This window comes from Tupaia chinensis, unplaced genomic scaffold (genome assembly GCF_000334495.1).
Source record: "Tupaia chinensis unplaced genomic scaffold, TupChi_1.0 Scaffold144346_1, whole genome shotgun sequence".
Taxonomy (NCBI): Eukaryota; Metazoa; Chordata; class Mammalia; order Scandentia; family Tupaiidae; genus Tupaia; species Tupaia belangeri.
The window spans coordinates 3,560,021-3,583,934 of NW_006204205.1; the positions used below are offsets into that span (position 1 = coordinate 3,560,021).

General features: G+C 41.4%; 3 protein-coding genes and 2 non-coding genes across 7 annotated transcripts in view; 2 read left to right on the forward strand and 3 right to left on the reverse strand.

The window, feature by feature from the left end:
* Nucleotides 1-6,995, forward strand: part of AFF4 (ALF transcription elongation factor 4) — an 89,203-nt gene extending 82,208 nt beyond the window's left edge. For all 3 annotated transcript variants that reach the window (XM_027767645.1, XM_006166867.3, XM_027767644.1), the window contains 2 exons: nucleotides 92-312; nucleotides 6,706-6,995. In XM_027767645.1, coding sequence (XP_027623446.1) covers nucleotides 92-312; nucleotides 6,706-6,833 — 349 coding nt within the window. In that variant the 3' untranslated portion in view covers nucleotides 6,834-6,995. The remainder of the gene's footprint in view (nucleotides 1-91; nucleotides 313-6,705) is intronic.
* Nucleotides 6,996-13,274: 6,279 nt separating this feature from the next.
* On the reverse strand, nucleotides 13,275-14,880 carry LEAP2 (liver enriched antimicrobial peptide 2). The gene is made up of 3 exons (XM_014583606.2): nucleotides 14,769-14,880; nucleotides 14,468-14,607; nucleotides 13,275-13,818 (listed from the first exon to the last, which is right to left on the reverse strand). The coding sequence occupies exons 1-3, from the start codon at nucleotides 14,823-14,825 to the stop codon at nucleotides 13,782-13,784; spliced, it is 234 nt and encodes a 77-aa protein (XP_014439092.1). The 5' UTR covers nucleotides 14,826-14,880; the 3' UTR covers nucleotides 13,275-13,781.
* A 5,888-nt stretch (nucleotides 14,881-20,768) lies between these two features.
* Nucleotides 20,769-20,866, forward strand: LOC114005744 (small nucleolar RNA U13). Its single transcript, XR_003547573.1, has one exon. It is a non-coding gene; the product is annotated as a small nucleolar RNA U13 (small nucleolar RNA).
* Nucleotides 20,867-21,590: 724 nt separating this feature from the next.
* Nucleotides 21,591-21,752, reverse strand: LOC114005745 (U1 spliceosomal RNA). Its single transcript, XR_003547574.1, has one exon. It is a non-coding gene; the product is annotated as a U1 spliceosomal RNA (small nuclear RNA).
* A 1,135-nt stretch (nucleotides 21,753-22,887) lies between these two features.
* UQCRQ (ubiquinol-cytochrome c reductase complex III subunit VII) lies at nucleotides 22,888-23,901 on the reverse strand. Its single transcript, XM_006166870.3, has 2 exons — nucleotides 23,649-23,901; nucleotides 22,888-23,086 (listed from the first exon to the last, which is right to left on the reverse strand). The coding sequence occupies exons 1-2, from the start codon at nucleotides 23,800-23,802 to the stop codon at nucleotides 22,992-22,994; spliced, it is 249 nt and encodes an 82-aa protein (XP_006166932.1). The 5' UTR covers nucleotides 23,803-23,901; the 3' UTR covers nucleotides 22,888-22,991.
* Nucleotides 23,902-23,914: the final 13 nt, after the last annotated feature.

Here is a 23,914-nt window from a genome sequence, read left to right on the forward strand (position 1 = left end):
CTTTAAATTTTAAGCCTCATTGTAGGAAGAACCTACATGAGAAACGTTCACCATGTGAATATGAACAGGTTTCCTGTTTCTCTTTTTGTAGCAAAGCTGTTGGGATGCCTTCTCCCGTTTCTCCAAAGCTGTCGCCAGGCAATTCAGGAAATTATTCTTCTGGGGCCAGTAGTGCTTCAGCAAGTGGTTCTTCAGTGACTATTCCACAGAAGATCCACCAGATGGCAGCCAGCTATGTTCAGGTTACATCCAACTTCCTCTATGCCACAGAAATTTGGGACCAAGCTGAACAGCTTTCCAAAGAGCAAAAAGGTAAGTAAGTCTCTGAGAGGTAGAATGATTGTTACAAGTAACTTTTATGATTTAGTTAAATATGTATCTGGTTTGTATTTACTTTATTACCAGTTTAGAGTTAATGATAATCAGTTAGTTAATAATCTACATTGTTTAGCAATCATGTGAAATATTACTGAATTTGTTCAGAAAGTATTAATGATACTAGTGATACAAACTAAACTAAAAATAGTTCTGGGTCTATTACAAATATGCCTCTGTCCTGGCACATTAAATATATACTATATTGGGGCTAGCAGGTGGCATGGTGGTTAAGGGTGCTGGACTCCCACATGGACAACCATGGTTCAATTCCTGGGCCTGGCAGCTTGCTTTCTCTCTCCCCGTCTCTCTCTTTCTCTCTCTCTCTCTCTGTCCCTCTCTGGTCAAAATTTAAAAAATAAAATTAAATAAAAAATAATTTTTAAAAATATACTATATTAATACTGTAAAATAGAAATTTATTTATATGTTTAAGTATATACTAAATTTATACTATGAAAGTAATAAAATATATGCCCTACTCTGGAATAATTAACAAGTACATTTGACTATAGTCACAGGATTATATTCGAACATCTTGTACATCTGGATTTTTAGGTATATTAGAAGAAATGTATGCGATAAAAGAGACTATAAGGGGCCAGCAGATGATGTGGTAGTTAAAGCACCAGACTCCCACACGCTGGCCATGGTTGAAGTCCCAGATCTGGTGGCTTGCTTTCTCACTCTCTCCCCTTCTCTTTCTCTCTCTCTCTTCGGTCAAATTAAAAAATAATAAAATTAAAAGGAAATCATTCTATAAAAATAGAGACTCTGAAACAAATAATTGCTTAGCATTCTTTAAAATTAGGTTATTGGAGGCTTTCTACCTGAAAGTTTATTTTATTTATTTTTTAAAGACATTTTTTAAAAGAATTATTTAATTTTATTTATTACTATTACTCAGTTTGACCAAGGAGAGACAAAGAGAGAAAGAGAGTGAGGAAGCAAGCCACCAGGTCTAGGACTCAAATCGTGGTCAGCCATGTGGGAATCCAGGGTCTTAACCACCACACCACCTATACCTTAAAGCTTATTATCCTCCTAAGTTAAGGACATTGAGAATTATAAAGCATTTAAACATCTCAAGGAAACATACTGTATAAACACCATTTTGTTTTAGTAGTTGTTATTAGCAAATACGTGTGTATAGCTTCTGTTTAGGCAGATCTTTTGCAGAAAAGCACTAAATTAGCCAATCAGATCACTGAGTACATTTAAATAATCATAGCATGAACAGGTAATCTGACAAAAATGAAAGATTCCTGTCCTTAAAAGAGGGACAATGATAAGACAAAGGTGGAAGAGGAACCCCAACATTTAACATAAAGTTGTACCTTTAAAAACCTTATTTGTTCCGTTTTTTAATTCATTTATTTATTTTTTTAATTATTTAACATTTATTTATTTGAATTTGACTTGGGGAGGGAGAGGGAAGATGAAGAGAAAGTGAGAAAGCAAGCCGCCAGGTCCGGGACTTGAACCACAGTCAGCCATGTGGGAGTCCAGCACCCTTAACCACTTTGCCACCTGCTGGCCCCAAAAACCAAAGTTCCTAAAAAATTAAGTATTGTCATTACTGCCCAGGAAAGGTTCGAGAACTGAAATTCCTCTAAGATATGCCTACTTATTCCATTCTTCTTCCTGATGCCAGTTTTGTAGCTTCTCTTTTTCTCTTTCTTTATCTTTTGTATAATTTTCAAACATCAACTCAAGGACAGAGAATGGTACAGTGAACCCCATATACCTTTCATTTAACTTTACCTTTAACAACACAACATTTTACCAGTCTTGTTCCAACTGTTTCTCTCACATATTTTTCTTTTTCTACGGAGTATTTCAAACCAAGTACCAGATGCGATTTGAAACAGACATTTCATGTGAACAAATGTTGGTATGCATCTTTAGTGATAAGGACTTTTTTTTTAAACACTTACTTATTTATTTTATGTATTTGTCATGATTTTCAAGCCACCCAGTCTAGGATTCGAACTGTGGTTGGCCATGTGGGAATCCAACACTGTAACCACCAGGCCTCCTGCTGGCCCAATAAGGACTTTTTATAAACATGATCATGATACTTTTTTCACTGATGCCAAAGATAGCAATAACTTCTTCATGTCATCTGATAACTAGTCTACAATCAAATTTTCCTTATAGTCTCAAATAGACATTTATTTTTAAGTTATTGGGTCATCAGAAAAGTCATAATACATTTTTGCATGAGAAACAAAAATATGGAGATGGATATCATACTTGACTGTGAAATATTGGTTTCCTTAACCAAAAATGAAGATATTTCTGCTGAGACTTCTCCCTCTAGACTCATTTCTAGTGGGTAGGGATAGCTATGTGTCTCCTCCTCCCATTTCTGTCTGTCTCTCTCTGTCTTGCTGTGTCTCCCTGTGACTTTTAATTTTTTTTTTAAGGTAAAGTTTCTCTGGGCTCTCCTTTATTGTGTTAATTGGTGCCTTTCCTCACTTCATTTAGGAAAGGCACAACCCAAGCCAGGCCTATCCTGAGATGTATACTGTACTTGAGCTGTGTGCACTTTTCATTTTTTGCTTTTTAAAATTATAATCTTACTGATTTTTTGATCCTGTTTTCTTTTTCATTTTCTTTTTCATCTTTTTTCTTCTTCTTTTCCTTTTTCTTCATCTTTATTCATTGCCTGATCAGCCTCTATGCACTAAGTGTCTAGACAGGTCCAAGTAAAGAGTCTCTAAACATCTAAATATGATTAGGGTCAGAATATTCCTCTCTTCACCTTGAATCTGATACACAAAGACTGAAAGCAGAACAGAAGAGAGATTGCAGATCACCTCCTGCAAAGCCACTGAACGTTTAGATTGAACTTCAAGAATTAGAAATGGGACCGGCGAGTGGCATGGTGTTTAAAGGCACTGGACTCCCACATGGCCGACCATGGTTCAAGTCTCAGACGTGGTGGCTTGCTTTCTCATTTCCCCCTTCTCTCTCTCCCCCTCTCTGTGTCTCTGATCAAACTGGAAAATAATAATTATATAATAATAATAAATAAAGTTAAATATTAAAAAAAAAGAATTAGAAAGAAACGCACCATTCATCAGATGACTAGAAACCACTGCAGGATCACAAGAAATATTGAAAAGCAAGAAAATACCTCTCCTCCAAGGGAAAAGAATAACTCGTCTTTATCCTCAGACAGTAGAAATGTCTGATAAGGAATTTAGAATATTCATAATGACAAAGCTAACAGAGATGGAAGAGAAAAGGGACAGTGAACTGCAGAAGAGACAGGAGAAAGGAGCCGACAAATTCTAGGAGGTGAGGAAATTCTTGCAAGATCTAAAAAAGGAAATACACACTATAAAAAAGAATCAAATGGACTTGTTAGAGATGAAAGCTTTAATACAGGAAGTCAAAATCTCCCTTGAAAGTATTGAAAGCAGACTAGATCATATAGAAAATCGAATCTCATATGTAGAAGATAGAATCGCTGGCCTAGAAATATCCACCAGGAAGACAGAAAATTGCCCAAAAAAATGAGAATGATATACAAGAAATACTAGATACCATCTAACATCCAAACATCCAGATAATTGGTATCCATCCCAGAAGGTGAAGAGACTCATAAGGGCATTGATAGTCTATTCCGTGAAATCCTGCAAGAAAACTTTCCAAATCTAGAGAGGCACTCAAAGATCCAATCCCAAGAAATACAAAGGACCCCAAATAGAATCAACCCAAGAAGATCTTCTCCAAGACACATTATAGCCAGATTGACTAAAACCACAGACAAAGACAAGGTACTAAGATTAGCAAGAGAGAAACATCAAGTTACCTACAAAGGATATCCCATCAGGGTAACAGTGGACCTCTCATCAGAAACAATGCAAATGAGGAAAGAATGGGAAAATATATTCAAAGTGTTAAGGGAAAAGCAATTTCAACCAAGAATACTATACCCGGCAAGATTATCCTTCATATTGGAAGAAAAGATAAGAACATTCTCAGATACACAAAACCTGAAATAATTTACCAGCCCCAGACCAGATCGCTAAGAAGTTCTCAAAGGAGTGCTATATCAGGAAAATTAAATATAGACACATAGAAATAAGCATTCAAAAACTAAGAAAATAGCCAACTTAATCATAGAGACTTGTCTAGAGTTGAATATTATATCCCAGAATTTAATTGGGAAGATCGAACCACAACAGAAGATAGATTAAGTACATGAGATCGAATTGGTGAAATAGCTTTGTATGATTTTTGACTAAAACATTGCTGATTTTCTTCTAGGGTTTTCCAGTTTTTAGGATTTTTATCCTGCCTTGATCTGCCAATAGGTTCATGTACCTCCTACTTGAACAGAACCCTAACCTGTTTCCTGGCTTTAAGTTTTAAGCGAAGTTCCTTAGCATTTCTTCGATATATTAAAACTAAAACTGCTTTTCTTGAAATTAAAAAAATGTATTAAAAAATACCTGTTTAATGACCATAGTAAGCTTTATAGCATCCACTAGGTGCTATCTTATTGTATATTCATTCTACTCAGAGTTTCACGCCTAAAGTCAAACATGTATTTACTGATATGTACATACCAGCTGAACTTGCTATTGAAAGTAGTTAGATTACTTAAGAAATTTTGTGAATCAATAAAATGTGCAAGAAAAAAGGAATGGAAAACAACTGTAGACACCTAAGATAGTGTGGGAAGAGGGTGGGAAATGGCAGAGGGTAAGAAATAGGGGTAAAAAATATATCTACATGTATATATATGTAACTAGACATGGAAAATTAATGACAATAACATGTATGATTAAGCCACTGTGCAGTATATTTTGGATGGGAAATCACATTTTGTATGCTGTCATGATACTCAGGGGATGAATGTAAATTAATTAATTAATTTAAAGTGTTTCAGAAGAAAATTACAGTGTACTTGCAACTAGATTCTAGCTTTGTCCATAGTTTTAGTTTAAGGTATTTTGTGAATCAATAAAATGTGGAAGAAAAAAAAAAGAAAAATACATCTTGACTTTCCTGACCACCTAATAGTTGGATTTATTTCTAACTAAATTTCTGTAAGGTCTACAGATTGCATTTCTTTGATAAATCTCTTAAGTATCTCCCCCTCCTCCACTTTTTTTTTTTGGGCCATGCTCTTGATGTTGAGGAGAAACTAGGTTACAGAATTGTTCTGTTTGAGATTTGACTGATTTCTTCCTCCTAGAGTCACTTAACTTGTTCTTCTTTTCCCCTTGTTCTTTTTATACTGGTAGTCATAATCTTGAGACCTGATGAGACAGTTGAATATTTTAGATAAAGTCATTTCTCAGATGATGCTCCAGGTTTCCTATTGCATCATATTAAGAGGCATGTAACGGGTTAGTGTTGTTAAGTTTGGTCGGTACATTAATTCATATGGTATCCACTTAACCGATTTAATTTAAAGCTCCCCAGTGAACCATAGGTTATGCTTTTAGTATACATTATGATCCTTAACTAGATCTATCATTCCATTAGGAAATAGAAAATCCTGATGACATTCCTTGGGCATTTGTTAGCTAGAATTCTGAAAAGTAGAGCCCACTCTTCTCAAGTGTTTAATTACTCCTGGCCCTGTTTAAATAGCATGAGTTCTTTATCATGAGAATGACCCCTTTTTTCCTTGCAAGTCTGAAAACCTGTTAGTGTCTGAGTCCCTCTGTCTGCTCCCAAAATTAACTGAGATCAAATCTTAGGATACTGTTGGCCCCACCTAACCTCTACACTCCCTTCTCATATACATCAACCTATATTTGTTCACGCAAAAGTCCTTTTATTCTCATTCTTTAAGTTTTTAAACTACTGTCTGAAAACATGGAATTTAATTTTTCAGTGATGCATGCATGGTACATATGATTTACAGCAAAAAGCTTGAGTACAGTTATAACTTCACAGGCTTGCAGAGAACATCCTCTTGTGTTTGTATGTGTGCTTCTTTCAGCTATAAGTATATAGGGAACTTTTTAAGGAATAAAATAATAAATCTGATAGTAGGTCTCTGTTTTAATATACTTACTGGATATTAGCAATCTATAATTTCTGTCAGTAGAATTGTGCTTGTCTATAAATAACACTTAATTCTGGCCATACATTTTGTTAAACTGTTATAAGACTTTGGTAACAAATATAATGGGAGACTATGGGATGATTTATTCTAAAACATAGTAATCACTGTAGTGTGTTTGTAGGGGGGGAGTGCTTTTTAACTTAATATGGGTGTTTGATAGTCTAAATTCAAAATTTTAAAGTAGTGAATTCAAAAGAATATTCATCGTTTAATGAATGTTTTTGGTTTTCTAGAATTCTTTGCTGAACTGGATAAAGTAATGGGCCCTCTCATCTTTAATGCAAGCATCATGACAGATCTAGTTCGTTATACCCGGCAGGGACTGCACTGGCTTCGCCAGGATGCCAAGTTGATATCTTGAACTGAACACATTCTTGTTGCCTCCGATTTTCTCCACAACACTGTGTCACATCACGAAGGAAAACTGCCATAACACGCCACCTAGTCAACACTAAGAATGAGGAATGGTTTTCTCCTCCTTGGTTCATGTGTTGTTATTTTTTATAACCCAAAGCCATCATGTCAATTGACCCCTTCTGTATTCCCAATGTGAAAAATTATTTAAATGCTTTTAAATCTGCAGCATATTGATAAGATGGTTTCAGTGATCTGTAATAAGGTTGAAATTCCAGTTGCATTCATAACTGATCAATTAAAATTTTATTTATTTAAATTTTTTTAAGTTCCCAGATTGGGGCTAGTTTAAAACTTAGTTATTTCTGTCGATAAATTTACTCTGTTGAATATTTAGTATAAATTAAATGTAGGCAATTTTATTTATATACTTTAGGAGCTTTGTTACCTAATAATGTCTTTTTGTGGTAGCTCTTCTAAAAGTAAGAGTTGGTTCAGTTAAAATATGGACATATTCTTTCTATACCTACTACCTGATATTATTTCAGACTTACCTACAATGTCGTTATTGTAGAACTTATACTTGGTATTAATGATATTCTTCTACACATGCAAAATCACTTCAGATGAGAGGGTGGCCTTCTACATGGATATAAAATTAAATGTGTCTGATTTGGTATGCATTATTTCAAAAACTGTGAATGTGTGTTAATAACACTACCGCAATCACAAGGTGACTATAACTTGCATTTAATGCATTACAAAAGAGGGTAGACAAACTTTCTACAAGAAGCATATAAGTTCTACACATGAAAAATCACTTCAGATGAGAGGGTGGCCTTCTACATGGATATAAAATTAAATGTGTCTGATTTGGTATGCATTATTTCAAAAACTGTGAATGTGTGTTAATAACACTACCGCAATCACAAGGTGACTATAACTTGCATTTAATGCATTACAAAAGAGGGTAGACAAACTTTCTACAAGAAGCATATAAGTTGAAGGGTTTCATAAAAGGACAATCTTGAACTTTATGAATTTTATAAAGCTATGTGTTCTTTTTCTTTGTTAATTAACCCTTAATTGAAACAGAATAAGTTACTGTTGTAAAAAGGACGATCCAACTTCAGAGGGTTGCCACCTATGTCTCGCTAATTTATAATGTTTAAAGTCTCCTTTCAGGTTTTTATCTCATACAAATTGTGATGTCCTGATATGAGCATGCAGTGACTGATGTCGAAATGGGCTGGGGCTTTGGTGTGTGTGCTTTTGCTATACAACTTACAGTTCTAATGCCTGATGTAAAGATGATGAATTTCTCCTTTTTAAACTCTGTATTTACTCCATTTGTATGTGTTATGAAGGCCCTCATCGATGATGTACGTTTCTGATGGGATCAGAAAATTTACACTAGAAAAGTACCTAACTTGGTTCAGTGTGAGCTCTCTTGGGAAGGGGAGGGGAGCAGGGGTAGAGCTTAAGAAGCCAGCTCTGTAAGAGTTGTATATCAAAGTACCTTTCCTGACAAGGTGCATATAGGAGTCAAAGGTAAGAAACGTTCCCTCTATACTTTGTTTTTAGTGCCCCTATCATGTCTGTTGTGCCTTAAATCTTACCTTTAAATGAAGACTCTATGGATTGTTTACAGATAATGTTGTACACTAGGACCAGATTGTCCATACATGGTTGGTCTTCTACAGTAATAATGTTAAATTCTCTTTCCTTTTAAATCTTTTTTTAGGGTTACATAAAGATTCTTTCAAGAAAGCTAATGCTTTGGTACATGACTTAGTCTAACCAGTTGGATAATAATGCTGCTTCAAAAATAGTTTGTCCTTCTCCCCATTCCAAATATGAATTTCATCTAATCAGAAAAGGAAAAAAAAAGTTGCCCTACTATGTGTAAATTGATTGCTAAGCCTTGCAGTGGGAAAGGGGGAAAAGGGGTAGAAAATCTCCAACTCCAGAGGTCACTGATTCCTCTGCTTGAGTCTCTTTTACATTTATCTCTGAAGCAAGTAAACTTCCATTGTCCTGTGGCCTCATATTTATAGTGCTTAACTGTTTTGTACCTCATGCTATTTTTACATATCATTGAAGATTGAGATCTACAAATTATTTTGAATGTAATTTTTTTCCCTAGGAGAAATTGCCTCTGATGTCTTATTTCATCTTAGTGGGCTCCTGGAGCAATTTTCCTTAAGAGGACAACTTCTCAGCCACCATGATAGTTATTTAGTAAGAAATCACTGTTGCTAATTAAGTACATGTGTGTCCTGTTCTTCTGTGGTTTCTCTGACTGATTCCTTAATTTACAGTGACGTCTTAGAAATGCAAGAAGTATTCTCTGGCCTTTTAGACTTTGAGTAACAACGGCCAGTGGGCACCTCAAAGTCCCAGTGTGTTCTAGTCTCCTGTGTGTCCTGAAAGGCAGCAGGAGCATATTTGGGTCACACTGGAGTTTTGTTAAAGCAGAGTTTCCTACGTGTTCCATGGTGCTGCTCTAAGATATTTTCTCTTTAAAACTGAGTTAATTCTTGGAGAATTAATTTTTTTAAGCTTTTCATCACAGAGGGTTTTTCCCACAAGGTGGTAATGGACAATGGATCAAAATCCTGTCTAAATAATTGACTTTTTAGTGTCTGAAAATACCACTCCTTCTCCCCATGTGTTCATCCTCTCAGATATTCTGTCTGCATCATCTGCTTCAGCATGTACTTTGGACTCCTTTACAGGTGACCATTCCTCCCTCAGTAGGTGTCCTCACTGTTTTCTAACCATTTAAATCTGAATTTGACAAGAAACTAAAAACTTACCTGGTCTGAGACTTGTACTTAATATATATAATTAATTATAAAAATTGTAAGCAACTATTTTTAAAATTACCCTGTTGACCACTCTGCGACCACACTTGTTATGCTGGGAGGCAGCAGCCTACATCACTGGACTCTTGCTGGGGATGACATTGACATAGTTGTCTTGCCCACAATGGGCTGAGGTGTGAGAAGCACTCCCTTCTAGGTGGTCAGGACTCCACAGCCCAGCCCTGGCTCCAGTCAGGCTGGAGAGCATCCAGTCCATTCCTTGCCTTGGTGCCACTTTTTTCTGGGCAAGTAGCCAAGAAATGACTTTTTAAGCAGCAAGTACTTCAGAGAGATTTACAGCTATATATATTCATCACTACCACTGATGAATTCTCCAGTGTAAAGCAGTTTAGAGTACTGTGTGCACATGCCCACACAAGGCCTATGTTTCTGGGGAGCTCTCACCCTGGTGGATCCATAGGCATCTAGGCTGTGCTTTGAAAGACATGCTTATGGCTTTATTGGAGTCACTTCTTTTGTTTTTTAATTGTTGTTTGTTCTTTTCATTAAAGGTTTAATCAGATCAGACAGCAGCATTTTGAATTTAATGACAAACTTTGGTACATTAACTTTTAATGAATGCACTTGCATTGTTGAGCAAGAGCCTACAGAAGGCACCTCTTATAAATGAAAGTTCTGGCTCAAAGGCCAGAACTCTGGAGTTTCAGAGCAACCGTGATCGCTCCAGCCAGTGATGCCTAGCTGTGTGGAGGAGGTAGACACGGTGCACTCTTCTAGTGAGAGGGTATGCAACTTTGGATCTTAAAATTTGTACACATACACACTTTATATATATGTATGTATGTATGTATGAAAACATGAAATTAGTTTGTCAAAAATGTGTGTGTTTAGTATTTTAGCTTAGTGCAACTATTTCCACATTATTTATTAAATTGATCTAAGACACTTTCTTGTTGACACCTTGAATATTAATGTTCAAGGGTGCAATGTGTATTCCTTTAGATTGTTAAAGCTTAATTACTATGATTTGTAGTAAATTAACTTTTAAAATATATTCGAGCTGAGCCCTTCTGTAGTGTGACAGGGCTCTCACAGGGTGGGAAGGACTTTAATTTTCCAGTTGCTGATTGAACAAAATGGCCTCATTAGGTGTTTTGACATATAGGAGTTTGTGTCTGGATCCCTAGAACATCTAATGGGGATGAGTGTTTCAGGCAGATTGTATTATTTCTTTTAAAAGCAAACGAACCGAAGTCACTTGGGGAGCCAGAACATTTCAGATCCATACAGACTCCTATAACTCATATATTCCCTAATTAAGTGGAACACAGATTTAATTTCCACCTCACATATTAATGTGTTTGAGAGGCAGACTTTTTTCCAAGAATAACATCGCACATCAAAGGTTGCTATTCTGTAAAATCGATAGAAGAGATCATTCTTAAATGGCTTGGTCTGTGTAATGACAAGAGGTCAGCCAGGTCATGTCTGTGAGCATATCTTTCACATGTACAAATTCACCTCTAAATCTTAAAACCAAGCCAGCAAGTGACAGGAAGTAAGTTATTAATAGCTGATCTTACCGAGTCCCTGCTCATATGAACCCTATGGTTAACTTAAAACTTGCCGTCTTTTGCTATCTAGAAAAAGGAATGGAAAGAAAGCATAGCTAAAGCTCTTTTTTTCGGCGGAATTAGGGCACAGAATGAGATGTTTGGGTTAAATCTAAACCAAGTCATGAAGATCTTTAAGTATCCTCAAATAGCAGCCTACATAGAAGTCCACTTTCAAGAGTGTCAGCAGTTGACCTCTCCTTGCCACCATTGCTCAGCTACACAATAACTGCCATTCTTTAGACAAAAACAAATAAACAAAAAGCTCTCTAAATGAGCATGGAAAAGCTCCCACCCAGAAATTCTAGTAATACTCAGTTTTGACCTCTTAACTGCTTCCATGTGGGATTTCCTTTTGGCTTCTAACCATTAGAATTTTCTACCTGCTATGTTCCTCTCTGGAGAATTTCTGTTTGGAAATGCTGCCTTTTAAGTCAATGCCATGGTTATCCATACTGTTGAGTTCGTTGTTGCTGTTTAAGGAGTGTCCCCATTTTACAGCTTTATACACACACCTGGCAGGTCATTGACATGAGCATTTGACAGTACTGGGATTGGGAGCACGGAGCTCACCAACAGAGCTGGCTCAATTGGCAGTGCCTAAAAAGGCACCCACCTTTGAGGGCTAGATATGGGGTTGGTAAGCACAGTTAGGAAAATTTCTGTCTAGCCTCCTTTCTGAACAGTTTTAAGAAGTTTTGTATATGGAGGATGCAAATGCTTATATATTTATTGAAAATCCTTTTATTTGAAATTAAACTTATTTGGTAAATAATGGTTTGATATTTGGGGAGGGTTTTGGAAGGGAGGTCATGCCACCAATAAATTTAAAAAGCCTGTTGATTCTGCAGAAAGGTACTGTTAGTGACTGATAGGATGCCTTTGTTTTGTACATGATCCAGATCTTTGTTTTTACATTTCTTTTATCCAAAATATTTGGGCATCTGACATTTTCAACCAAAATTTTAATTATATACTGTGTTTTTATTTGTTGCAATATATTAAAATTTCAGAGGTACTTTGGGGCTCAAAAGCTAGGATTTCTAAGTCAGTATGTGCATTTCACATAATGAAGCTGTTAATGGTGAGCAAAGTATTATATACTAACTAGATTTTTCCACATCTGTATAGTATATTATATGTATTTTGTGGTATTGAGATTATAGAAAGTTTAGAGTGTCAAACATGCGTTTAATGTGTATTTTTAAACAAATTTATGGCAATTAAAATATTTGGAGACAAGGGTATCACATTTCAATTTGTAAAGATCTTTTTAACTCTACTGTGTCATTAAGATGCTTTGTATAATGCCAAACCATAGCTGGAGAAACTAAGTTTAATAAATATCAAATAGATTTTCTGTATTAAAGTTTATCAACACTGTGCTCTTTACACTATTTTAATTCTTAGTATGCCTTTTTCTTGCAATTCCTGTTTTGTATTTTTAGGGTCTAGTACTGCCCTTTGTTAAAAGTCTGGTTCCACCAACCCAGGTATCACTTGATGATTTCAGAAATTCTGAACTTGCGGGAACCAGCAGTTAGCGTAATGGCTATGTCGCTGGCCTCCCACGTAGTCGACCGCGGTTCGCGTCTCGGACCCGGTGGCTTAAATCTCACGCCGGGCGCGTGTGCGTGCGTGCCCAAGATCCCGAGAGGAGAATGGAGGAGAAGGGATTGCGGCGTGACCATCCCCCCTGGGGGGTGATTTCTCGCTTTCTGTCTCTATGTCTCTCTCTGTCTGTCTGGCGAGCGCACGCGCCCTATAGCGAAAACCTCTCAAAAAAAAAAAAAAAGAAATTCTGAACTTGCCAGCCATGGGTCCTTGTACACAGATCAGATTCACTCTGTTCCAACAGAAATCCTACATCCTTTTTGGTGTTCTTGGTGGCATTTTATCATTTATTTTATTTTTGTTTTATTGAACTAGCTGTTTCAAGTTTCCAGTTCTGCCATATGATCAGATAGTTAGGAACTTGGGCTTGTCATAAGGTGCCAAGTGCCGATCTGGCCCCTCTAGGACACACTATGTGAGTGAAAGGCCAGGGCCCAGGGCCCCAACTTACGATCTTGCCAAGCTGATTACATTGCTATTGCCAAACTTTTTGCCACTGTGTTCTTTGTAAGATTGAGAAAATGTTAACTCTCACCACATTTTTCAGGTTGAGAAATTACCACTTCATTGTTAGGCAATCAGTGCTCTCTTTCATATCATATATAAAGTGAATTCTTTCCCCTCAAAAGCTTGAATTGCAGACTGCCAGAATTTCAATTCGAGACATTTAATAGTATCCATAGAAAAATAAACTCTAAATTGACAAATTTACTTACACTTAGCCATTTATCAACACTCTAAGAATAAATGGAGACCAACTGAAAGCATCATCTGTCTTTAAATATTAAAAACACGAGGTTGCTTCACTTATGTGTCTCCAGCCAAACCACAGTAATCAATATTCCATAGAACGGAGCATTGTTGGAGGTGACCACTGTCCTTTCTTCGCTGATATGTCCATCATTCCTGGGCCACACTTAGAGAACAGCGTCTTTTTCTAGGGTAAAAGAAAAGATTTTTAAGACTCAGTCGAGGGACCAGTAGTTGGTATAATGGCTATGTTGCATCTTTTTCTAGGGTAAAAGAAAAGATTTTTAAGACTCAGTCGAGGGACCAGTAGTTGGCATAATGGCTATGTTGCTGGACTCCCATGTAGTTGACTGCAATTCAAGTCCTGGACCTGGTGGCTTAAACTCAGGCCAGGCACATGTGCATGCGTGCCCAAGATCCCGAGAGGAGAATGGAGAAGAGATTGCAGTGTGGTCCTCCCCGGTGGGGGGTAATTTCTTGCTTTCTGTCTCTCTTTCTGGCGAGTGCATGTGGCTCTATAGCAAAAACCTCTCAAAAAAAAAGAAAAAAAAAACTCAGTCAAGGGATGCACAGGGCCACCTCTGTTGTATTTCCTTCCTTGCTGCTTGATCTGTTCAGTTCAGGGGAGACCAAGGAAAACAAGCTCCACTGTTTAATGGTGCCCATGTAGAGCTGTTCTTGGCTTAACCCTAGAGGGATTCTCCCTGGAGCACCCAGGCCCAGCACAGGTGCTCTGACATCCCAGGTTTATTCTTAGGCCTGTATGTTTCCTGATTTCCTCTGCCTAGCTTCCTGGGGCGCTCTGACCCAGCTTTGCTCCTGGGTTTGTGGGGTACCTGCATAGCCTCGTGATACACTCAGAGTCGTCCCGGCAGGAGGCTCCAATGGGCCTAAGGGAAACCCCTCTCCAAAATGGGGTCATTCTCCGTGGCCTTTTCTTTGTTGAATTCAGTTCTTGTATTGGAGAGCCGTGTACCTGTAGGATAGACAGTTCACCTCAGGTATGGAAGAGTTGACACCTGTGCACCTTCAAAGAATGCTCATTCCCAGCGTGCCGTAGACACAACAGGAACTGTTCCTCGGGAAGTTCCTCTCAGAGTTCCACCCCACCTCCACACACACTGCGTCTTTCCTTACCTGGCCCAGTAGCAGCAGGCAAATCATGAGCACTGCAAGGAGTTTGAGGTGCCACATCTTCACAGAGGGAGGATGTTGGAACTTCCAAGCCAGGGACAGTTCCCCTTGCTTTTATAGACTGTCCCTTCCATGTTGGCCAGGTGAGACGGGGGCAAAGTTTATATTTGTAATCAGAATCGATATAATAAGTTAATGTCTACCAGAAAAATGTGCTCAAGGGCTGCCTTTCAGGCACGTTGTATTTACTGATCCCTCACCTGGACTTTGAGTGATTGTGTTGTTGGCCTGAACCCTTTCACCCGTTTTACGAAAAGTCAGCACTGCCCCTCCTTCCCTTTGAAAGCCACGTGAAATGACTGAGGGACGTCAGGCACCTGGCCACATTGCTATTCCAAAATAGCTCAGTGAGCTCACCCTAATCTAAATAGAATTCTAAAATGAGGTCTTCAGAAATAGCATTGACCCCTATCAGCTTGTCTAGGAAAAAAGCACTGACCTGTTGTGTACAGGTATTTGGAGAAGGTCCTTATCTCCTTCCTATGGGAAAATGCTTAGCAAACATGGTCTCCAAGTGCCCCAGATCTTCCATTTACACAGATGGACGGTCACCCTAATTATCTGTGCCAGTTATCTAACAGATTGAAGACCTATGTGAAATTTTAAAACCTGTCCCAGCTGTCCTCTCCAGGAGACAGGCAATCAGGACTGATGTGGGACTTAGTTCATGGCATATTGAATGAGTGATTAGAGGCTTCTTAAAAGCATGAAGGAGGTAGCAGAAACTACGTAAGTGGGAGATTCTACGTAAGTGTGTAATAACATATGTCTTGAATTGTGGGCTTTCTGTTTGGAGGCCGATTGGGGCTTTAACAGAGTTGCTTCCATTAGTCTCTGGGCAGCAGGCTTAGGGTTGAGACATTTCCAAAGCCCAAAACTATCAGCTTGAGTAGGAATCACTGCAGCCTCTAGACCAAGAGAGGATGTATTTAAACCGTGAGTAGTTATGGGCATGGACACTCATTAAGTGACATGGGCTTTTTTTTTTTGGAGAGGTTTTTGCTACAGGGCACTTGCATTCGCCAGAAAGACAGAGACAGAAAGCGAGAAATCACCCCCAGGGGGATGGCCACGCCGCAATCCCTTCTCCTCCATTTTCCTCTCAGGATCTTTGGCACACAACGCGCACGTGCTTGGCATGAGTTTAGGCCACTGGGTCTGGGACTTGAACTGCAGTCGACTACATGGGAGTCCAGCGGCATAGCCATTACGCTAACTGCTGGTCCCAACATGGACATTTTAATAAATTTGGCAGTGGAGGTGGAGGTGTGGATTCTGAGTAAGAGTCACAGCATTTTAGCTATTCCTATGACCTAGAAGGGCAATAAGGCAAGACAAATGGAACAGCATTCTGTAACTGCCTGATAGCTCCATGTACGTTTGACTCATAGCTCTTCCCAAGGCCCTTATCTTCAGAGGTTGGCTATTTGGGTAAGAGCCTGCTTGTTCCCTTATAAGGAACAGCGGAGATGAGGCACAGCTGAAGGTAGAGCAGTGTGGTTACCAATCCATGGCCTCACAAATAGAGGGTGCTTCTTGTCAAAGGAGAAGATGGTGGTATGATGCACCTCAGAGCTAGACTGGCCAGCTTGTGACCACTGGTCTGTCTATTCTGGTTCCAGTCCTCTAAGGGTCAAGGAACCAGGCCTGCAGGAAACACCGCTGCTTGCACTTTTAAGAACTTTGAGGGTTGCAGGGGTACCAGGTGGTATGGTGGTTACATTGCTGGACTCTCATGGCTGACTATGGTTTGAGTCCTGGACCTGGCAGGTTGAAAATCATACCAGGGGTGAATGTGTGCATGCCCAAAATCCCAGGAGGAGAGTGGAGGAGAAGGGATTGCAGTGTGGCCATCCTCCTGGGGGATGATTTCTCACTTTTCCTCTCACTGGTGAGCACACATGCCCTATAGCAAAACCTTAAAAAAAATTGGAAATACTGAGCAGCAGACCTATTTATCAAACCCAACTGACCAAACCTGACAATTTGAGGCTAGTTATCTACTCCCTCCCATTACCCCTGAGGTTGGATACTGGATGACCCCAGGTGGAGGCCTGACTGGGACCATTGCAGGGTTGGGGAGAGGCTATGTGGTGACCTAGTGAACATTGAGTAAGAACACAAATCCGATTAGATAAGCAAGACTGAACAACGTGCTGTCCTCTCTCTCTCTCTCTCTCTCTCTCTCTCTCTCTCTCTCATCTCATGAGTGTATGTGCCCTATAGCAAAATTTTAAAAAATAGCAAAATTCAAACTTCAGAAGCAAAGCAGCATCCAGATGGCACTTACTGAATTGACAGCTATTGTCCACTGCCATCCCATACCCTTTGAGACTGTGAGACCTGAAATTTAAAAAAAAAAAAAAATTCACAGGCTCTCTGCAACCAAGTGTTTTCCTAAACAAATAACACAAGTACGTGCTCCTTCCTACAGCAGACCCCAGCGGGCATTTAATGCGTGGCCAGGAGACAGGGACCTAGAGTCTACCCGGTGCGACTGACCTCAGGCCAGCCCTCCCCTTCTTTGGACTGTGGTCTTCTGTCAGAAGGGAGCAGATCTCAGTCCTCTCAGGTACTGACATTTGGGGTTCGAATGATTACAAGAAAAGGAGATGGAGGCAGGGTTGATAGCGGAGAGCTCGGTAACTCTGAACGTAACTCCCAGAGACGATCTGCTTCTGAGGTAAGTGCCTAGGATGACACAGGAGAAAGCGGGTGGAGGGAGATACGCGAGCACTGTTTGAAACACATTCCAGGTGGAGAGGTGATCAGTAGGGCCGGGCAGTAATTGGAAACTTTCTTTCTGTCCCTTGAGCAGGAGGTGCCTAATAAAAAATGAAAGACTCTGAAATGGAAAAACTTTTCCAGGTAAAATTTCAACAAAGGGTCAAAGTGTATTTGCTTTTTTGTTGGCTGGAAAAGCAGGCTTCTGAGCCCGTATTAAGGAGGCCTGCGTCTCAGGGACCATGTTGCAGACCGGAGGAAAGCCCTGGTGGGGGCATGAGCATTTAGGAAAAGGAGTTAATAGAGCAGGTGGTGCCACAGAAGCAGGTGAGGAAGCCACACCCAGAGCAGGAGGCTCCAGCGGGGATAGATTGTAGGCATCCACCCGCAGCAGCAGTCCTTGCCTCCTTGTCTTTTCTCTTTTTTGGGAGAGGTTTTTGTGATAGGGCACATGCATTCGCCAGAGAGAGAACGCGAGAAATCACCCCCAGGGGGTAGGGCCACCCCGCAATCCCTTCTCCTCCATTCTCCTCTCAGGATCTTGGGCACACATGCACACACGCCCAGCCTGAGTTTAAGCCACCAGATCCAAGACTCAAACCATGGTCGACTACATGGGAGTCCAGCGACATAGCCATTACACCAACTGCTGGTCCCCACCTCTTTGTCTTTACTGTGGATTTCTACAATTACAATGCCCTCAAATGACCTCAGATCCCCCATCGTGTGTGGGAACACTGAGCTATGACCACTCACTGCACTCCACACCTCTGCCTCAGTGCCCTGTCACTGGCAAACCTGCATCTTCAAACTTAGAAAAGGAAGCCCCATAGTGACAGGCCTTCTAATGCAGCCTTTAACTCCTTATTTGTAAAGAGAAACTCAGGGCATCAAAGGGCCTACACCAGTCATCTTAGCAGGGGACTCTGACAGAAAAAGGCGCAATGCCTGGCCTGCACTGAAAGTGTAAGTTTGGTTCTTTTGAGCTAGTATCACCAGAGGAACTGAAGAACCAGGAAGAAATAATCTGAGGGTAAAATAAGGCCAGGGCGATAGAAGGGGGTAGTCATTTCCCCCAGAAGTGTGGGGACAGAATCCGGGAGGAAGACCATAAAAAGATGAACGCCCCATCAAGGCAGGAGTCCTCCCTTGGCCTGTGACCCTCTAGGAACAGCAAGGTAAGGGTGGGTGTATTCACACCTTCAGGTCCTGTCTCATCAGATTCTCAGAGGAGTCTACAACCCAAACATGATGCAAGACCTGGCAATAAGTCTGGACAAAGAGCCAAATGGGAAAAAATCAGACCATGACCGAAAGGGGGTGGGGTGCAAGTTTCTCTCAGCTGCCCCCACCCCCACCCCTACCACCCTGCCACTTACATATCATTCCACCACCATGACCCAAGGCTTTGGTATTAACATTTCTCTTTTATGGATGAGAAAAGAGGCTCAGGAGTGCAGTTTTCTTGCCTGTATCACAGTAAGAAGTGAAGTAACAGTGTGAGGGTATGGGTCGAAGTTTCAGCCTTTCCCCTACATCCTGCTTCAACATCAACTGACTTTATCTGATGGAGTTTTGTTGTTTTAAACTATTTAATTTTGGTTCTTAAAAGGCAACAGCAAAGGGCCAAGAGGTGGTGTGGTGGTTAAGGTGTTGGACTCCTACATGGCTGACCAACGATGGTTCAAGTCCCAAACCCAGCAGCTTGGAAATCACGCCAGGCCCATGTGCATGTGTGCCTAAAATCTCCAGAGAACGAAGGGACTGTGGTGTGCCATTCCCCTCTCCCCCCGGAGGTGACTTCTCACTTCCCCTCACACTCTCTCCCCAGAAAGTGCACGTGCCCTATGGCAAAAAACTAAAGAAAAAAGGCAACTGCAGTAAGAGTAAGAATGAGCAATACAGCCAGCCAGAAGCTGAGCTATACTGAATGTGGCTTCTGACTAAGAGGTGTCCTCAGAAGTTTCTAAAAATGGAGCACCGAGGAGGGTCTGCAGTTATCTGCAGGACGAACTCCAGTGCTGACCTGACCGTAGACAGGTAGGGTGAGACCCTGCTGGATGCCAATCCAAGGTCACCAGTCGGTGTACAGATTTTCAGTGGGAACTAGAGGGGGCTGTGAGCTCTCACAGTTGCAGATCTAATATCTGTACCTGGCAGTGATGCGAAGTGGAGGATCATTTAGGGCAAGGAAAGAACAAGTGCTCTGAAATGCCAATTCCACAATTTCAAAATTTCTACGGACACGGGAACCAGCAGTTAGCATAATGGCTATGTTGCTGGACTCCCACGTAGTAGACCGCGGTTCGTGTCCCGGACCAGTGGCTTAAAACTCACGCCGGGCGCGGGTGCGTGCGTGCCCAAGATCCCGAGAGAAGAATGGAGGAGAAGGGATTGCGGCGTGACCATCCCCCCTGGGGGGTGATTTCTCGCTTTCTGTCTCTAATGTCTCTCTCTCTCTGTCTGGCGTGCGCACGCGCCCTATAGTGAAAATCTCTCCAAAAAAAAATAAAATAAAAAATTTCTACGGACAGTTCAAGGAAACTGCTGCAGTTATTCAAAAACTGTCTGAAAACTGGTTATTTGGTTGAGAACTTGCTGTCCTCATTCTTAACATGGACTTCACTTTTTGCAGTAATATTGCATAAGGACCAAATATTTATTGAATGAAATTACTTTGGTTTTTCAATTTTTTGAAATAAACTGGAATTAGTGATGATTGTGCAACCTTGTGAAAGTACTATACTGACTTAAATGAATGCTTCAAATGCTTTGTGGTCTGCGAATTAAATCTCAATAAAAGGAATAGATGAATGACTGATATGCAAGGCAACGTTAGTTTATGTATTAAAACAATATTTTTAAAGTATGTTGGTATGGAAATCATTTTATGAAAAAAATCTTACATCGGGGAACCAGCAGTTAGCGTAATGGCTATGTCCTGGACTCCCACGTAGTCGACCGCTGTTCACGTCCCGGACCCGGTGGCTTAAAACTCACGCCGGGCGCGTGTGCGTGCGTGCCCAAGATCCCGAGAGGAGAATGGAGGAGAAGGGATTGCAGCGTGACCATCCCCTCTGGGGGGTGATTCTCGCTTTCTGTCTCTATGTCTGTCTGTCTGGCGAGCACACGTGCCCTACAGCGAAAAAACCTCTCAAAAAAAAAGAAGAAGAAAAAAAAAATCTTACATCAAGCCATACATACAAAATATTTGTATTGATCCTTCTGTGGTTCATAAGCACGAGTAGGTTTTCACACCATTACAAGATGTACCTCCCTCAAACCTTGTTATGAATTGGCACTGTACCCATCTGATGTGAAAAATAAATCAGTGATACATATTTTTTTAAAAAAGCACCAACTAGGAGCATAAAAATGTCCACCACATCCATCTCCTGGTGACAGGGAAGTGCTAGTTTCTATTGGAAAGGTAACTCAAAGGCTCTAGGGCAGGAGTAAACTTTTGCTAAGAAAGGGACAGAACTTTTTAAAAAATTATTTCTTCAATTTTATTATTTTTAATTTGACCAGAGACAGGGAGAAAGGAAGAGTAAGAAAGCAAGTCACCAGGTCAAGGACTTGAACCACGATCAGCCATGTGGGAGTCCAGTGCCCCAACCACCATGCCACCTGCTGGCCCCTGAAATTTTTTTCTATAGAACATACGCAGAGGTGGTGGGGAGTAAGAAAGCACAATCCCTTCTCCTTCATTTTCCTCTTGGGATTTTTTTTTTTTTTGGAGAGGTTTTTGCTATAGGGCACGTGCGCTCGCCAGACAGACAGAGACAGAGAGACAGAAAGCGAGAAATCACCCCCCAGGGGGGATGGTCACGCCGCAATCCCTTCTCCTCCATTCTCCTCTCGGGATCTTGGGCACGCACGCACACGCGCCCAGCGTGAGTTTTAAGCCACCAGGTCCGGGACGCGAACCGCGGTCGACTACGTGGGAGTCCAGCGACATAGCCATTACGCTAACTGCTGGTTCCCATCCTCTTGGGATTTCTGAGCAAGTGCCCAGCATGTTTTTTTTTTTTTTTCCACCAGGGGAGAGCATGAACACAGTCCCCCACTAACACAAATTATTCAGTTGTTTCCCAAATTTGGGGAAATCGCAGGGGTCAGCACATTCAGAGTGCAATGGATAAGCCTTGCCCTGGGAAAACCACCTTCGTGATCATGGTATCTCCCCTGCCAGGTAAGTATGTGCCTAGCATGTTTTTCAAGCCAATGGGTCCAGGACTTGAACCACACAGCTGGTGGCCATGTGGGATTCGGCCACCCTAACCACACCACCACCAGTTAGCCCAAGGACTGGAGTTTTTTTTTTTTTTTTTTAGGTTTTTGCTATAAGGTGCATGTACCCCTTGGAGAGAGAGAGCAAGAGGGAAAGTGAGAAATCACCCCCACCCCCATGGGGAGATGGCCATGACTCAATCCCTTCTCTATTCTCCTGGGATTTTGGGCATGCATACATGCATGCCCAGTGTGATTTTTCAAGCCATCAGGTCTAGGACTCAAACCATAGTTGGCTATGCAGGAATCAGCACCTTAACCACCATGCCACCTGCTGGCCCCGGGGTATTTTAAGCTACATGGACCACATGTGGTTAAAGCCAGTGTTGACTCCCTTGTATAAAAACAGCCAAAGTATGCTGACCCCTGCTGTAGTAGGGCCAAGGGACCACTGCTCCCCTCCTATAACCGATTTCCCTTCAGGCTATGGAAAGCCTGCCTTAGCGGGGAAATGCAGTGTAATGTAACTCTCAGAGCATAGATTTGATGCAAGACCCCACCATTCACTGCTCAATAATTATGACCAAACTACTTAGGCTCTCAGTGCAAGTTTCCTAAACTGAGAAATAATAAAAATAATACTTCAAGAGTTGTTTAGAAGAATTTGTGTGACTAGAAGAGTACCTGACACAGAGCAATTAGTTACTAGACTACTGGGCCAGCAGGTGGCGTGGTGATTAAAGGTGCTGGATTCCCACATGGCCTACTGCAGTTTGAGTCCTGGACCTGGAGGCTTGCTCTCTCTCTTGCCCTCTCTCTCTCGCTGGTAAAATTAAAAATTAATAACAAATGGAATTAAATAAATAATTCTTTAAAAAAATATATAGTTACTAGACTACTGTTATGGGAGCAGAGGGCAAGAATCAACGCTTCCCATAACCCCTGCCCACAACTCATTAGCTGCATGAGTAGCTGCAGCTAATTTCTTACAGATCACAGAACCAGGGGTGAGCCCCGCTTCTTCACCAAAGCCTAACCAGGCAAAACTGTTCAGCACTCATGCTGAGGAGAGCTTCGTGCTCACAAAAATGTAAAATCACGACAATGCAGCCCATAGAAGTTTATTGTGTCTTCAGGACACTACAATGCAGACTCCTCTCCCAGAGAAGGGTCTTTCACAGACAGGAAACCGCCATCCAGGTGAGTTGCTCATTTGTCATTTTCGTAGGCAGCTGGGTTCTTCCTCTTGGATTTCTCAAACTCCTCGGTCCCCCACGTGTAGACAAGATAAAACACTACGAATGCTTTAAAAATCAAAAGTGAGAGTAAGTAGGGAGCACATGGGAGGCACTGGGTTCAGAACTTTTTCGGAGGAACGGCAGACTCTGCCCTCCATCAGTCTCTACTTTTCCCAATTTACAGGTGACCAAAAGGCAGCAGCAGCCCACTCAGTCACCAAATCTTTCCCATCCTGCTGCGTATTAGAAAAAAACTAATTTTAATGAAATAAAATTCACATAACCAATGCCATCATTTTAACGTGGACTCTTAAGTGGGACTGGACATATTCACAGTGACATGCAACACCCATCACCACCGGCTGCACATTTAATTGAACACAAAACAGCTCATCACTGGTAAGTGGATAAAGATGACCTGGATAGAGACGTTGGAGTCACCCCCAGGGACTTTAGCCCAGTCATTTCAGTTGAGACTCAGAGTCCTCCTTGGAAAAGGGGAGGACGCCGGCAGGGCCCTTGACGGAGAAAGGCGTGAAGAGAAGTCGGGGTGCCTGCCCGACCGCCGCCCCTGCGGCTGGGGGCCTCCACCCGCCGCCCTCCCGTCCGGCCGGCCCCGGGCACTCACGCGGCACCACGCGCAGGATGGATGCCCCAGTGCGGCGCAGCACGTTGGGGATGCCCTTGCTCACATAGTGCGGGAAGGCGCGCTGCTCGAAGGGCGACAAACCGTAGGAGATGACATGCCGCATCCGCGTCAGGTTCCCGAACTCGCGGCCCATGGTCGCGGCGGCCCTGCAGGACGGAGGGCGACAGGAGCCGGGCTCAGCCCGCGCAGGTCCCGACCCCAGGTGCCCACCCGGCAGCCTTTCCTGCCCAGCCCAGGCAGCGTCC